We start from the raw sequence: 13832 nt of genomic DNA, 5'->3' as shown, positions 1-13832 counted from the left end.
TAATGCCTATAATTTTAGATGTTGAATGTCAGGTGTCCACATACTTTTGGCCATGTAGTGTAGTAGTAGCAGTAATGGAAGTAGTAGCAGAAATAATAGTAACAGCAGAAGTAGTAGCACACTACATTTTTAGTATAAAATGCTCTTACTATAAGTATAAAAAGTATCAACTAACAATGTAACAGAGGTCAGGATGATTCAGGACCACAGTGAAATTTGCCATATTCAGCTTAAAAACTGTAGGAGTCAGTAATAATTACAATACAAAAATTATGAAAAGAATTAAAGATACTGCAGAAAAACTGAAAATGAAGTAATATGAAAAGGCGCCTGAACAAGGCAGAAGGCCACACCGATGGAAAAGATGTGCATACGATTTTCAAAACAATGACAAGTAATTGTTTTGCAAATCAGTAAATGTAATTTACTACATTATAGAAGACACAATTATGTTTATATTCAATCATTTTGTATGTGTTGTAGAAGGTCATGATTAATGCATCCACAGCATTATCTTTTTGCTGAGCAAAACATTTGAGCCTCCATTACGCAATGCACATTCACAAGAATAATAGACAATTTCTTACATATTTATCTTATTCTGACAGTGTAAGAACTCTCAGCTAGGCCTCTGACATTTCAGACTGGGATAATTTGGCCCTTACTCCTCATGTACTGTAGAGGTCCAAAAACCGATGAAAAAAGAACTCTGCGGTATAGTACATTTCAGTAAAGCAAAGAAAGTAGTACAAAAGAAGCTGAGTGCTGGAAAAAGTCTCTAAATTGAATTAAGGAAAATAAAAACTGGTCACTGCTCATCTACTTTCCAATGGAGTAAAAGCGAACAAGAGGAATTCAAAATGAGCAGATTTCTCTTTATGCAAATCAAAGACTTGGCACATACTGTAAATTAATGCAATGCACATCTGAATTTGGCATTACGTACAATAAAAAGCTCCAGTAATATAAGCATAAATAAAAACTCTTGAGAAATATATAAATAATTTATTTAATGCTCCTTAGCTTTATAGGCTGTCTTCAGATTTTTCTCTGCACTACCTCAGCAGCTGAATTTCTGGCTAGCATTATGGCAAGACGTGCTGTGCTTAGCGTGGCATTGTAGTTATATTTTTACATTACATCTTAAGCTGCCCCATTGTAATAGAACAGTTATTTTCCCATGACATCACAGCTGTTTCTATTACAACCTTTGCCCAGATGCGCTACAATTCAGTTTTGCCTGCGCACCACCGAGACTGCTTTTTCCAAATGGCTATTATAAGATTGATTCATTTTCATGCTCACAATGGTTGATTTCATCAGGCACCCAGCAAAATTGTGAATCGGCATTTTAAATTCACATAAAATCACAGTAATAGAAATGTATACCATGCTCAACCATGAATGCCACAATAATTACATACAGGTGTGATATACTGCTAATTTTCACAGAAAGAGAGGATGGGAGAGTGAGGAAAAGAGAGAGAAATTACTTGAGTTACAACTCGTAGTGTTAAATGAGATTAATAGCTAATGCCAGTGTTTTCGGAAAACAACTTGCATGTAACTTCTAGATGCACAGAAGGCATCATTAAAAACTGGCAGCAGCAAAATACATCATAACAATCAATTTTGTGGTGATCGGGCTAAACATATGGTGGCTTGCTAATGTTACCTTCAAATGTGTTCAGTGGTGGAAGAGCAGGTGGACTGAAGGATGGCACTTCATCGCACCCCAGGCCTTTAGTCTCTCCGCGATGCAGGGAACACAGTGTACACCCCAGGCTGCTTTTGTGACACTTCCATATGTTCCTGCAACTGGCACATTTGTATAATTACTTCTGTATCAGGCAAAGGCAAGGTAGGCACTTAATTCAATCTGATGGACTTTTGATTAAATTTCATTTAGAAAAATATATAGGGTTCATCACAGATACAGTAGATCATATGACTAATGTCTTTAATCACAGCCTATATCCATAAACAGAACAGCAGCTTACAATATCGTCACAATTAATATGACTTTTCCACAGCTCATTTGGCTGCTATTGACATTTTGCCAACATTGCATAGAAACAGCATTATTTCCCTTAAAGAACCTGTTCCAGTAACATCAGCAATAAAGTTTTATGCTTCGTCAAAGCTCTTGTATAATTACCATGCACACCCAGGCACCACAAATACGGTACAAATGAGGACACCAGTAAACCCCAGATCTAACCATCTTTTTCTTTTTTCTTAACAAAATACAAGGAACTTGTAAATAACACATTTAAAACATCTGCCAGGTGAAAGAACAAACAAATTTATGGGGACCAAATAGCCCTTCAGCAGTAACTGACTGCAAGTGATTATTTTTTAAGACCATTATGCTACACCCACCCCACCCCCATTTTCAAATTTTTCACTTTTTTTTTCCATTTTCAATGTACGTCCCATTCAGTTATTCTACATTACACATATCGCACATTACATTCATACATTATTACATATTATTTTGACACTGATGTAAAATGCACCAGACTTCAGGAAGCTACTCAATTAATTTCTCTTATTAGTGTGAATCATTATCACGCAATTGATATCACAGCAATACAAATGAGCTATCATCCTTTTAGGATTACAGAAATACATCAGTGTAAACAGTATACATGTAAAGTAGAAAATTAAGATGGAGGCATTTTGCTTTTACCCACTGACGAACTGCTTTATATATTCGGTTGAAAGTATTTGTAGTTCAGCCACATGAAAAATGTGGCGTCAACAGTGCTATTGCTTCTATAATAAGAGATCAGTCATAATGGATAATGAAAGAAATAATGTATTCAAATGATTTCTAAATTCACAAAAACTGCATACGCCACAGAAGCAGAGATTCAAAAGGTGCCGCTTGAGGACCCACAGGTTCACTAGTCTATGTGAGGAGTATATGTATATAGGAGTGTATGTTGTAATATATAGTTTTTTTGTGAGGTGTGTGCATACAATGTTATATGGCCTCCTATACATTGTCAGGTTAGTGAATGGCCAACTGAAGGTTCATTATGGTGAGGGGAGATGACATACCCTTTCTGGTGCCTGTGGTTAATGATTTTGTGTGTGTGCCGGGCAGTGATTGCTCTCAGTGGTGAACTTAGTCTCCATGGAAACCAGACTAGATTCATACAGCGCTCTAGCTAAAACCCCAACACAGACACTACAGTACTAGTAGTACATATAGGGATTGGGAATACAGAGTATGATTTATCACCCTGTCAACCTAGGTCTTAAGAAGAAAAAAAAGGTGATGCTCATTTTCTGAGAATATATCAGATAGTAATACACCAGTTGAATATTTGTAAAACAAATCACACTATAGGATATAATGTAGGCTTGCATTTGCCTAGATTTTTCCAGAGCTACAACTGAAAGTTTTCCCTTCCACTGTATAAGTAAGCACTGCATTTCCTCATCTGTAGTCGGAATCAGCAGGAAAGATTACATTAACATATTTTACATCACATTTATAGTAGAATGCAATTTTGCACAAATCCATTTTCAAAATAGTTATTCATTTCAATTTTTTGTGCATATCGTACAATTTCTTTCTTTTATTCCACAATTTGGAATCCGCAGTCATAGTTAAAGCCCGCAACAACCTCTATCAGTACAGGCGGAATAGCACCATCATGTACTGTTCCTGAAGATCTACCATCCGATAGGTTTTTATTTCAACCTTAATTTGGCACGCCTGATCCTACTAATTAGCAGCTTTTGCTGTTGAAAGAGGTGTGCTTTGTTAGGGTCAGATTGAAAACCTGCAGGATGGTGGATCTCCAGGGACAGGGTTGGAAACCACTGATGTACTGTACATCACACACAATGCACCAGCCACCTATTCTTCTTTATTCTTCAGTCCATCAGATGGGTTAGCCAGTTAAAGCACCAGAGAACTGCAACCAACACAACTGGCACAGACAGACCACAGGCTAGCAATCTGCAATGGAGTCACAGTTATGCAATAAAGCAGAGAAAACGTTCATTCTGCTGAATGTTTGTAATCAGACCAGACAAACCGAACGCACCTCCAGGAATTGTCAGTTGCTCATAGCGACTAACAATACTCAGTTTATGGCACTTAGTTATCAATTGTATATAATATTCTGCTAATGTGAGAATTCCTGTTAGTATTCCTCTCTGAATATTTAATATTTAAACTTCGTGTTTCATGTTCCTAGGTAATAGTTTTTATTGAGTGATGCTTCAAATATCTTCCGGTGCCTCCCTATATTAGTGTGAAAATGGTGCATGATGTACACATTGTTTGAAAATGAGAGATATAAAAATATCAAGACAGATTCAAGTATTCATGAAATATGGAAATGGTCACAACAGGCATTTTGTTTCTCATATGATGTTTTTGATCAATGAATTACAGTCCCTTTTCTTTAAATCCCCATTTGACTCTTAGGCAATAAAAAAAACATGATCAATCTTTGAATTTCTCACTAAATATATTTACATGACAAACAATTCGCCATCAGTGCAATACTCAGGAATGTTGCATAATTACCAAATGTTATACTCTTTCCTTTTAAAATAAAAAAATAAACATGGACTGGTTGAAGCTGATACAATTGATGTAGAAGCAACATTTGCAACTTTAAAACTGGTTGACAGTTTAAAAAAATTAAAGTATATGAGAATCACCCCATCAACAACCAGGTTATGTAGCACTGAAAAAGTCACATAGCACATGTACATATGTATGTATATATCTTGCAGGTAATGGATTGATTTTTTGTACAAACATTTTAATATAACTTTGGCAGTTTCTCAGGAACAGTTGTTTTTTCATATGAAACGATATCAAACTAACATCAGTGTTACGTAAGCTTGCCTTCAAAAGCTCATGTTCACAGTGATAATTCAGAAAGGCAGGAAGCCAATGGAAAAATAATAATAATAATAATAATAATAATAATAATGATGATTTTTTAAAAAAAATTTTAAAGAAAAAAAATGTTTCCACCCTTTCTATTTACTGATTGTGAGGGAGGCTGTCCTCCTTGTTATAAAATTACAAAGACTTATGAAGGTTTAATAGCAGTCATTGCCCTTTTTTTTCCTAAAAAAATTGCCTATTTTCAGGTCACAAAATTCAAAGCGTAAGACCCAAGCCAACGTTTGGTGTGAGATTATGAGAGGACAGGGATGAAAACAGGATATACACAACGTGTTGTGTAGAGCACTGTATCAAAAGATCACTGCAGATGAAAACATGTAACAATTCTAAACCTTCGAATGAAGAATGAATGAGAACACTGGGCAAAATAATGATACCTAATTCACCATGGGGTTTTTTTTGTACTTTTTTTGTATTTTTCCCTATGGTTTGGCACTTCATCTGAACAAATTTCAGTTCAAAAAGACTAAATTTAGTACAAAAATTTATTTAATATCTCATTAAACATAACTCAGAGAATATAGTACTTCAGAGCAAGTATCGGTAAACACTTGTACGTACTGTACTTAAAAATGAAACATTCCGACAGATGTTTTACACACATGCACGAAACGAACGACACACAACTTGTCTCCACAGTCCGCACGGGAGCGGTCCTCCGGGCGCGCCCTGGCGTGCTTTATGACACTTCTTCAGGAGATCGCGTCTCCGACTTCAGACGCACAAACTCTTTGGCCACTTCATCGTTGGTCCTCTGGGAGAGTATTCTCATGATGGTCAGTCCAGTGTCGTCCATGGAGATGTTCCTGACCAGCGGGTACCAGGCCGAACTGCTCGCCTTCCCTGCCAGCTCCTTCAGCTGTATGACGGTCATCCCGACCACGCGGTCCTCCCGGGCGAAGCAGTAGTCCTTCACCGAGATGTGAAGCTCGTAGGCGTCCGGCTCATGCTCGTTGCTCAGAACACTAGCCAATTGAAACACAGGTGTGGTGTCAGCAAGGTAGAACACTATGCACAAGATTACAGCATTTATGCAGAAATAGCATACACACCAAGGATGTGCATTCATACTATCACTGATGCAAAAGCTTATTTCATTTAATTTCAATATATGTAGGTGGTTGTACAGTCCACTCCTGATAGATGCATACACTCAGGACTGCAGTGACATTAGGAAACTGGAATATGCACAAGAATAAAAGAAGTTGAAGTGGGGATCAGCCTAATGCTATGCAATAGAATGGAGTATGCAATTATTATTTAATTACAGGAAACTAACTTGTGGTATACACAAATGTACCACCTTTTTTGTTTCAATAAAAAAACTACTAATCCATCATGAACTCAGGGGCTGTGACTTACAACTGGAAGGCTTCATTGTACTTGGGAGACCAGTTGTTGTTCTTGGTCTTGGTGCCAAATTTCCGCTTTTTATCAGCAAGGTGGGGCCCAACGGCATTGACCTCCACAAAGGGGCGGAACATGGCATTGGTCTGCCAGATGAGGTTGTTCACGGCAACAACTGGAAGAGGAGAGGACGCAAGGACATGGGATGAGGGGACAGCACGAAACAATTGCATTTCAGGAATTTAGCAGATGCTCTTATCCAGAGCGGCTTACACTGTCTCAGAATTTTGAAAAGAATTCCAAAAAACCTACTCTTCAAAGGGTTAAGTGTTAACACACTACGGAGAGCACAGGGGTGTGTCACTCATGAGTTACAGAGTGCTTCCTAAATGCCTGTCACTATGCAAACTATTTCAGATTTCAAATACATCTGTTTTTTTTTTTTATAATATAGAAAATAAAACCAGATGACAAAAGCTTGACTTTCATATAATTGGGTATGCTTCATAATTACCATAAAATATTTCATAAAGTACTTTCTCTCAGACCATTCTTTTTTCCCATATTACACACCGTCCCTGGAGTGGCAGTTTCTGAATGTAAAGTTGATATTTTTAATTATTTATTTCTGCCGTAAACACATTGATGAGGCTCTGAGGGAAAGTTCTGGAGTCCGTCAGACTTACCCTTCACGTTGACTTTGTGCTCCCCGGTGCCAGGATGGGAAATGAGGTCCAACTGAATGGACACCTCACCCACCGATGCACTGGATGACTGACCTGGAGTTCCCAAAACAAAACGCAGTAATCGATGAGTCATCAGTCTGGCTTATTTCCTCTGAGTGCACACTGGTTTGGGAAACATGGATTCAATTAACATCATTAACATTCATTTAGTCCATAACTTTGGCTCACAATTAAACACAACAGTGAGCTTCTTGTAATCCAAGCTGTAACTGTCACCTGACTAAACAGTCATGGTCCTTTCAAATAAAGCAACCATTACTTATTTGGGCAGATGACACAAACTACAGGGGTTTTATTATAATGGTATATCACGGTATAATGATCCCTGATTGCATTACAACGGAGGGAAACATGCATACTGTCAGTGTTGGGAGCAGTTATAATGTTATTACACATAGTTAAATTAGCAGTTTAATAGCATTTTGTAGCAATTTGTTCATAGTTCAGCTACATTCAAATCTGTGCAGTCGTTGTAGTAGTTAATTACTTTTTTTTGTCATTTTGAGATGTAGTTAATGACAGGAACTACCCACTGCTTTTGGCCCTAAAATATTTATTTTCCAAACCTCTTTGGCAAAACTACTGCCTCCTTTCTCTATTTTCCCTCTAATCCTGACTGGTGCGAAGCTCAACACTCCACTAATAGCTGCCAATCGCCACACATTGCTGGTTCTCCTCATGAGCAAAATGAAGGCATTGCTCATGCATGCATCATGTCTGGGGAACATGGTAATGATACATTTTTGATTTTTCTTTTAACAAATTATGTAGCACTACATTTTGAGTAATTGTAGTTTCAAAAGCTCTTTAGGGTAGCTTTGCTGTAGTTCAACTACTTGAATATATAGTAGTATGCTTTCAGAACAGTTTCCCACACACTGCATATAGTATGTAGAAAGAATAGTTTTGGAACAGGAATTAGCCTTCAGAAAGCTGAGTAAATTAAACACTCACAATCAAGATTGCTATTAGGCCTGCTGACCACAATAAGTCAATACAAGTAAGATTGCTGTTACTGACCACGGCAAATGAAAAGAGGCAAAATGATTGTTGCCTGCATTGCAATTACCAACTGCATTAAGCCAACACAAGCAAGCTTACTTTTACCTACTGCACCAATAAGGGTGAGAGGAATTCATGTTTTATGGTCAAGCCACAATGTGTGTGATACCATTAGGAACACAGTTTATTAGCTGTATTGATGCATCACTGCATGGAAACAGAAATGAATCTTTCATAATGAAATAAACAATGCTGCTTATGAGTGTTTTGGTGTTATTTACAAACAAACAAAAAAATCTGTAAATTCTCATTATAGACATTAATATGACAGAAAGTTTCCAGGGCCACAACCATAACACCACTGGTGCTTTTCCCAGAGTGATATTTTCATGAGCCCAGGCGTGTGCTTGAAATGGCCATGTACTGTATACATAAGTTAATGGTCTCAGGAGCAACATATTCAGCAGTTACATTAAGGAGCAATGCTTATGCAATTCAGAAAATACCACAGTATCACATGATCATGATGCTATAACTCAAAAACAACATTACATTTAGTGAATTTTGCACTTTGGCTGAAAGGCTTCTGAGAACTGGTCATGGAGGATCCGTGAAAATTCCCTCACACTCATAACTGACACAATTCGAAACATGAATAGGCAAGCCTGATAGATAACTAATTAGCCGACATCAACCTTCGGAAAATTGGTAACTATCTTCTAGAAACAAAAACAAAAAAACAAACAAACAAAATAACACAAAGCTATATGAGGACGCGGGGGACATGCTGCAGTTCAGGATATATCAGCACATGTAGAAGGGTGTCAGGTGCGGGGCAGGGGGCTATTTGACAGCCCGTCGACCCCAGCAGACAGAGAGGGGCCTGGAAAATTGCTCCTACTTTCGCTCATTATCTCTCCTCTCTTGAAGCTCCAAATAAAATATAAATCTGCGCTGGACACCACCGTGCACTCAGATAAATCACGGACATTTACCGCGTGAACTCTGACCCTTAGATATTCACAAGCTACACCAAGAGAATAAACATCAAAGGACTGTCACACCAGCCCACCTTTAAATCAGCTATAATTAGCATCACTGAACAACTGAATCATCTTTAAACTCCCACAGTTATTCTGCAGCCATTCTGTCACTGGTTCCGTAGCTGACCCTCATTATTGCGTAGCATTCAAGCTTTGCATTCACCCTCAGAGTAAGAGGACAGGTAATGTTCTGGCCCTTTGGAAATCGCCTTAGAAATTTTTCCTACACATCACCTTTTCTTTTTTCCCTTTGGAATTTCTCTTTGCATACAGCATACTATTTTAGTCCACTCCTAACACTGTAACATACTGTGGTTTTATGGTACTTTTCTTAGTTACAGAGGGTAAAATTTCCCCGCCCCGACCAGCTGATATGTTGCTTAACCTGCAAACATTTATTTATCTCTGATAGATCATACCAAATGAACCAATGCAAAAATACATGCATACATCTTTACATGTTTTAAATCAGACAGAACAGTCATGAGCTTAGTCAAGGCCAGCTCTGGACCAGACTTTTCCAACTTGTTTAACACATTAACATTTTCTCTTTCAAAATCCTCATTGCAGAGTCAAAGCAGTAGCGACTACATAGAGTAGTTACAACATGGAATTATTTGGGAATTACAGAAGAATTATAAATCTCATCAAGTGGAATTACTGGATTCAGTCGATACATAAAAATGTGAGATTTGAGAAATGAAATGGACATTCGGATATTGTTTAATCCTTGGTGCTAGACATTCAGCTACCAAATAATGACAGGGTAAATAAGCCCATAGACTGCAAGAGAAAAACAAGGTTTTCTGCAACAACACATCAGATTATTAATACTAATTCCAAAGTGCATCTCTGCATGTGATAATTGTTGTCTGGCTGGAAATGGGATTCATCACAGATAAAATAGTTGAGTTTTAAAAAATCTGAAAATGAATTTGGCCAACCTTATCTATTTTCCAAAGCTAATTACACATTTAATTATGTTCTTTTATGGCTGTGATGAACCTGTGGAAAACCTGTGGGGATACTGCTAGAAGCTCTACTGTCTATTAATTCACACAGAGAGGAATGAGCCGGTGATTCTTTTGGCAAATTCATTGAGATTCTTTACTGTACTTTGTGGTTTAAACAAATGCTAAAGAACAGGAAGTGGGCTGTAGCAGCACTGCCTTTCAAGTGCTGGCAGTTCTAGAACATTGTAACTGATGGGACTGTCACACTAAATTAAGCAGGCCTTTGTGTTTTTTTTTAGACCCACAGTTCACCCTGTTCCTGGGAACAGGAATTCTTGACTAACCGCTTTTCAAAATATCTTTCTTTCTCGGACGTTGCCTTCTTTCTACCACAAGGAGCAAAATAGTGAACCCGTCTCTGTTCTCTGTTCTTCCCTGCTGGAATGGCACAAGGATATGAAAAACATAAATGACCTAACCATTACCATCTTTGACAGGATGTCAGAACCATCAGTATGACTAATGTGGATGTATGTCCTTCCTTAGGTTGCCTTTGTCACACCGAGTTAGTAAGCAACAGCAAAGCTAAAGTAGGGTAAAGCCAGCCAGCTACTATATCTCCAGAGACATGGAACAGTGCCACAGCATGTAACACTTTAAGGTGTAAAATATGTGATTAGAATGTTCTTACCTGAACATTCTAACGATGATGTAACAATCTCTACTGGTACAGTTCTAGAACAATGACATAGAATTTTGAAGAAAAAAACCACAACAAAAAACCTTCCAAAAACACTACTCTTCAAAGGGTTAAATACCTGTAAAGCAAGCATCCTTTGAGGTACAAAGAGCAATGATCAGCAGTCAAATACTCCCTTTGTACAGAGACTAGTGCAGTCTTCCATACTGCTGCACATAGCCAACAGAGAGAGGCCCATGAAGCTACAGTGACTTGGGGGAGCTGGGTTTCCTACATATCATGGGGGGTCTCTCTGTCGTCACAAGGACAAAACAGCAAACATTTCCAGGGAAATTACCAAAAAAAAGGTGAGTGGGTCAAAGGAAATTCAATGGAGAGGAAAATTACATCATGTTGCACCATGCCGCACCCTCTGGAAATGGTGTAATAAGAAAGGTCACAGAAGAGCTGGGATTGTGCCACCCACTGATGAACTTTGCCGGGGCAGGAATGACTAACCAGCCACTTTCCCCACAACAGTGAGCAAGACTCCATTTATTCATTCCCACAATTCAAACACAGCTATCTGCAAAAGACAAAAACAAACAAACATGTAGATGTGGCAGGGACAAGGGTGTTACGATCTACAAACACACTCCCTCGACACATCCAGAGGGTTAAGGGATTCTCTTTCACTCCTGATTAAGGTCATTTATATTGAGAGAAAATCATCATCCGTGGTTCAGTGCTTAGCCGAATCACACAGGGATTTCAGTATGTAGCTGCAGCCATTTCAAAGTGACCAAGCAAGAATCTTCTCAGATACCCGACCACGCAGTATACTGCAACCCAAAGAATGCTAAGCTCTCATTGGCATTTGAACGTAATATTTTGGTGCAAAAGGCAAGGGGTGCACATACCAAACCAAACTTCAAAGGAAGATGCCACACTTCTCTGAGAAGCACATAAAGAACATACTGAAATTATCTTTGCTCAGGTAACCATCCCTGTAAAACCAAGCAGACAGCATTACCACCCCTTTGAGGTAAAAAAAAAAAAAACATAATTTGTGTTAGCAGCTGTTGACAAGTGTATGGAATCAGAACAAACAGTAAGTGTAATTATGAACTGTGGAGGCTTTCCAATTAGAGGGTTTTATACTCTGGAGGAACAGGAGCTGAAAATGCAAGCTTGCGTGTCTTTAATTGAGTTACAACTGCAGGCATTGCCTTATTTATCATCCATCTGACCAGGACTGCCTCTGCAGCTGCTATAACTACTACAGTGAGTTAGCGCACAAATTCTGAAGATTGTGTAATCCTGTCCATTGTCTAATCATGCCTTTGGCCAGTCTGGCTCTTGTCACTGGATTGGAGGCAGCCCAATGCTATTAGGCACCAAGGTACATGAAGAACATTGGCTTATCTCCTGCACAACATGCTTTTCAGCAGATTCCAAATCCAAGTCTCATCTTGCTGTGGACACAAAACTCTGTAGGTGTACATATCAACATACTGTACATATCAAAGTCTGAGACACAACTGGCTAAAGAACAGGACCTAAAGATAAACTGAAGAAAAATTGTAATTTCGCCACACATACAAATCACAAACCACACATTGCAATAATGCATCACAAACTCAAATGTGTGAATGGAAAAAAAAAAAAAAAACTCAAATTATAAAAATATTTTCTATAAGTGCTACCTCCACAAATAATGTGAGAAAATATCTAAGGACTCAGAATACAGAGTACAGTAAATTACACTGTTATTTATTGTTTTTGGTGTACATTGCCGCCCCTGAAAAGCTAGAAGCCAAGGCAACCACCACAACCCCCATCCCTCCCCCAACACACACACACACACACACACACACAATTCCAGGCTGAAAGTGGATACTCGGCTTGGTTTGATGCACTACAAATTATGAAAGGTAAGGTAAATTAAGCACAGCTCCAAACCAGACCTTGGTGTAATCATGGACAGAGAGTGAGATCTATTGTATTCCATTTCCAAACTGGGATATCCATCCTTCTTCCAAACAAGAATACATAATCAAAACAGCCTTTCAAAGCAAAGGGTCAGGACAAACTTAATAAATGCAACCAAACCAAATAAATGCAACCAAATACAGCAGTCTTACCTTGGGAGGGCTGGGTGCTTACGTACTTCTTGATCAAGGCATCTGTAGTTTGTGTGTAAAGGCTAAGCGCGTACTTCAAAGACTTCAGCTCTGGACTCTTCTCCAAGTACGTCTTCTTCAGGCCGTTTCCTCCAGCGTGGAAATATTGCTATGCAGAAAGGACCAGAAGCTGTTCAGTCCCCATTCATTTCAACTGAAATAGCATCTACAGAAAGCAGCACACAATATGCACACTTAGTCATGTATGTGCATACTCTGGCTAGCACTTTCAATCTCTGTCTCTCTGCTGCTCACTATTCGCCTGTCTGTTCACAAAAACATAATATACATCTAGTTTCTCCCTGACAGGATTCCACCGCAGAGAAAAACAGAACATTATTGAACAATAAAAATCCTCTGTATTTGCATTAACTTCAGGGTGACATTCAACACAAGACTTTCTATAAATAGAAGCGTTACACTATTACCCCCACAGCATCGGCTTGGGGAGCTGTGATGCACTTCTGATACCAGCAGGAAGGGAAGAGGAAAGAATAAAACATCTAAACTGTTTTTTCAGCTTTATTAAGACAGATGAGGTTCACCTCATATCAGGCCTGTGGCAATCATCGCCTGCAAACCCCCCCCCCCCTCCCCTCCTCCACACAAAACAGGGTGAGCTCACCTCCTGGGGTGCAACCTGTTCACACTGCAGTCTGATACAGACACACAGACACAGCCTCACTTATGGCAAAAAGAATAGGGCCTGTATCAAAATACTCCCTGTCAGTTTTACGACAGCTACTTAACTCTACTGCAGACCTCGCTGACCAATTAAATCAGGCACAAACACAAGCCGCAATGTGAGAAAAATGAGATAATGGTTATCTGTGGCCAGGACCCCTTTGCAGATTAACTGTTTGTTCTGTTTGCTTTGTGGCTTTTGTCTCGCTGGATTATTCAGTGCTCTTATTGATTTGTCAGGTGCTATAGA

The 13832-nt window shown here is 38.7% G+C and overlaps 1 protein-coding gene across 4 annotated transcripts in view; it reads right to left on the bottom strand.

Moving 5' to 3' along the window:
* Positions 1-1943: 1943 nt before the first annotated feature.
* Positions 1944-13832, bottom strand: part of LOC118215311 (protein unc-13 homolog C-like) — a 98105-nt gene continuing 86216 nt past the window's right edge. For 3 of the 4 annotated variants that reach the window (XM_035395981.1, XM_035395983.1, XM_035395984.1), the window contains 4 exons: positions 12860-13007; positions 6979-7071; positions 6308-6467; positions 1944-5910 (listed from right to left, as the gene is read on the bottom strand). In XM_035395981.1, coding sequence (XP_035251872.1) covers positions 5625-5910; positions 6308-6467; positions 6979-7071; positions 12860-13007 — 687 coding nt within the window. In that variant the 3' untranslated portion in view covers positions 1944-5624. The remainder of the gene's footprint in view (positions 5911-6307; positions 6468-6978; positions 7072-12859; positions 13008-13832) is intronic. The other variant, XM_035395982.1, reaches the window with a different exon arrangement.

The sequence above is a fragment of the Anguilla anguilla genome, chromosome 16 (assembly GCF_013347855.1).
Source record: "Anguilla anguilla isolate fAngAng1 chromosome 16, fAngAng1.pri, whole genome shotgun sequence".
Taxonomy (NCBI): Eukaryota; Metazoa; Chordata; class Actinopteri; order Anguilliformes; family Anguillidae; genus Anguilla; species Anguilla anguilla.
Note: the sequence above shows the minus strand (reverse complement) of the source record. Positions and strands in the feature narration are given on the sequence as shown.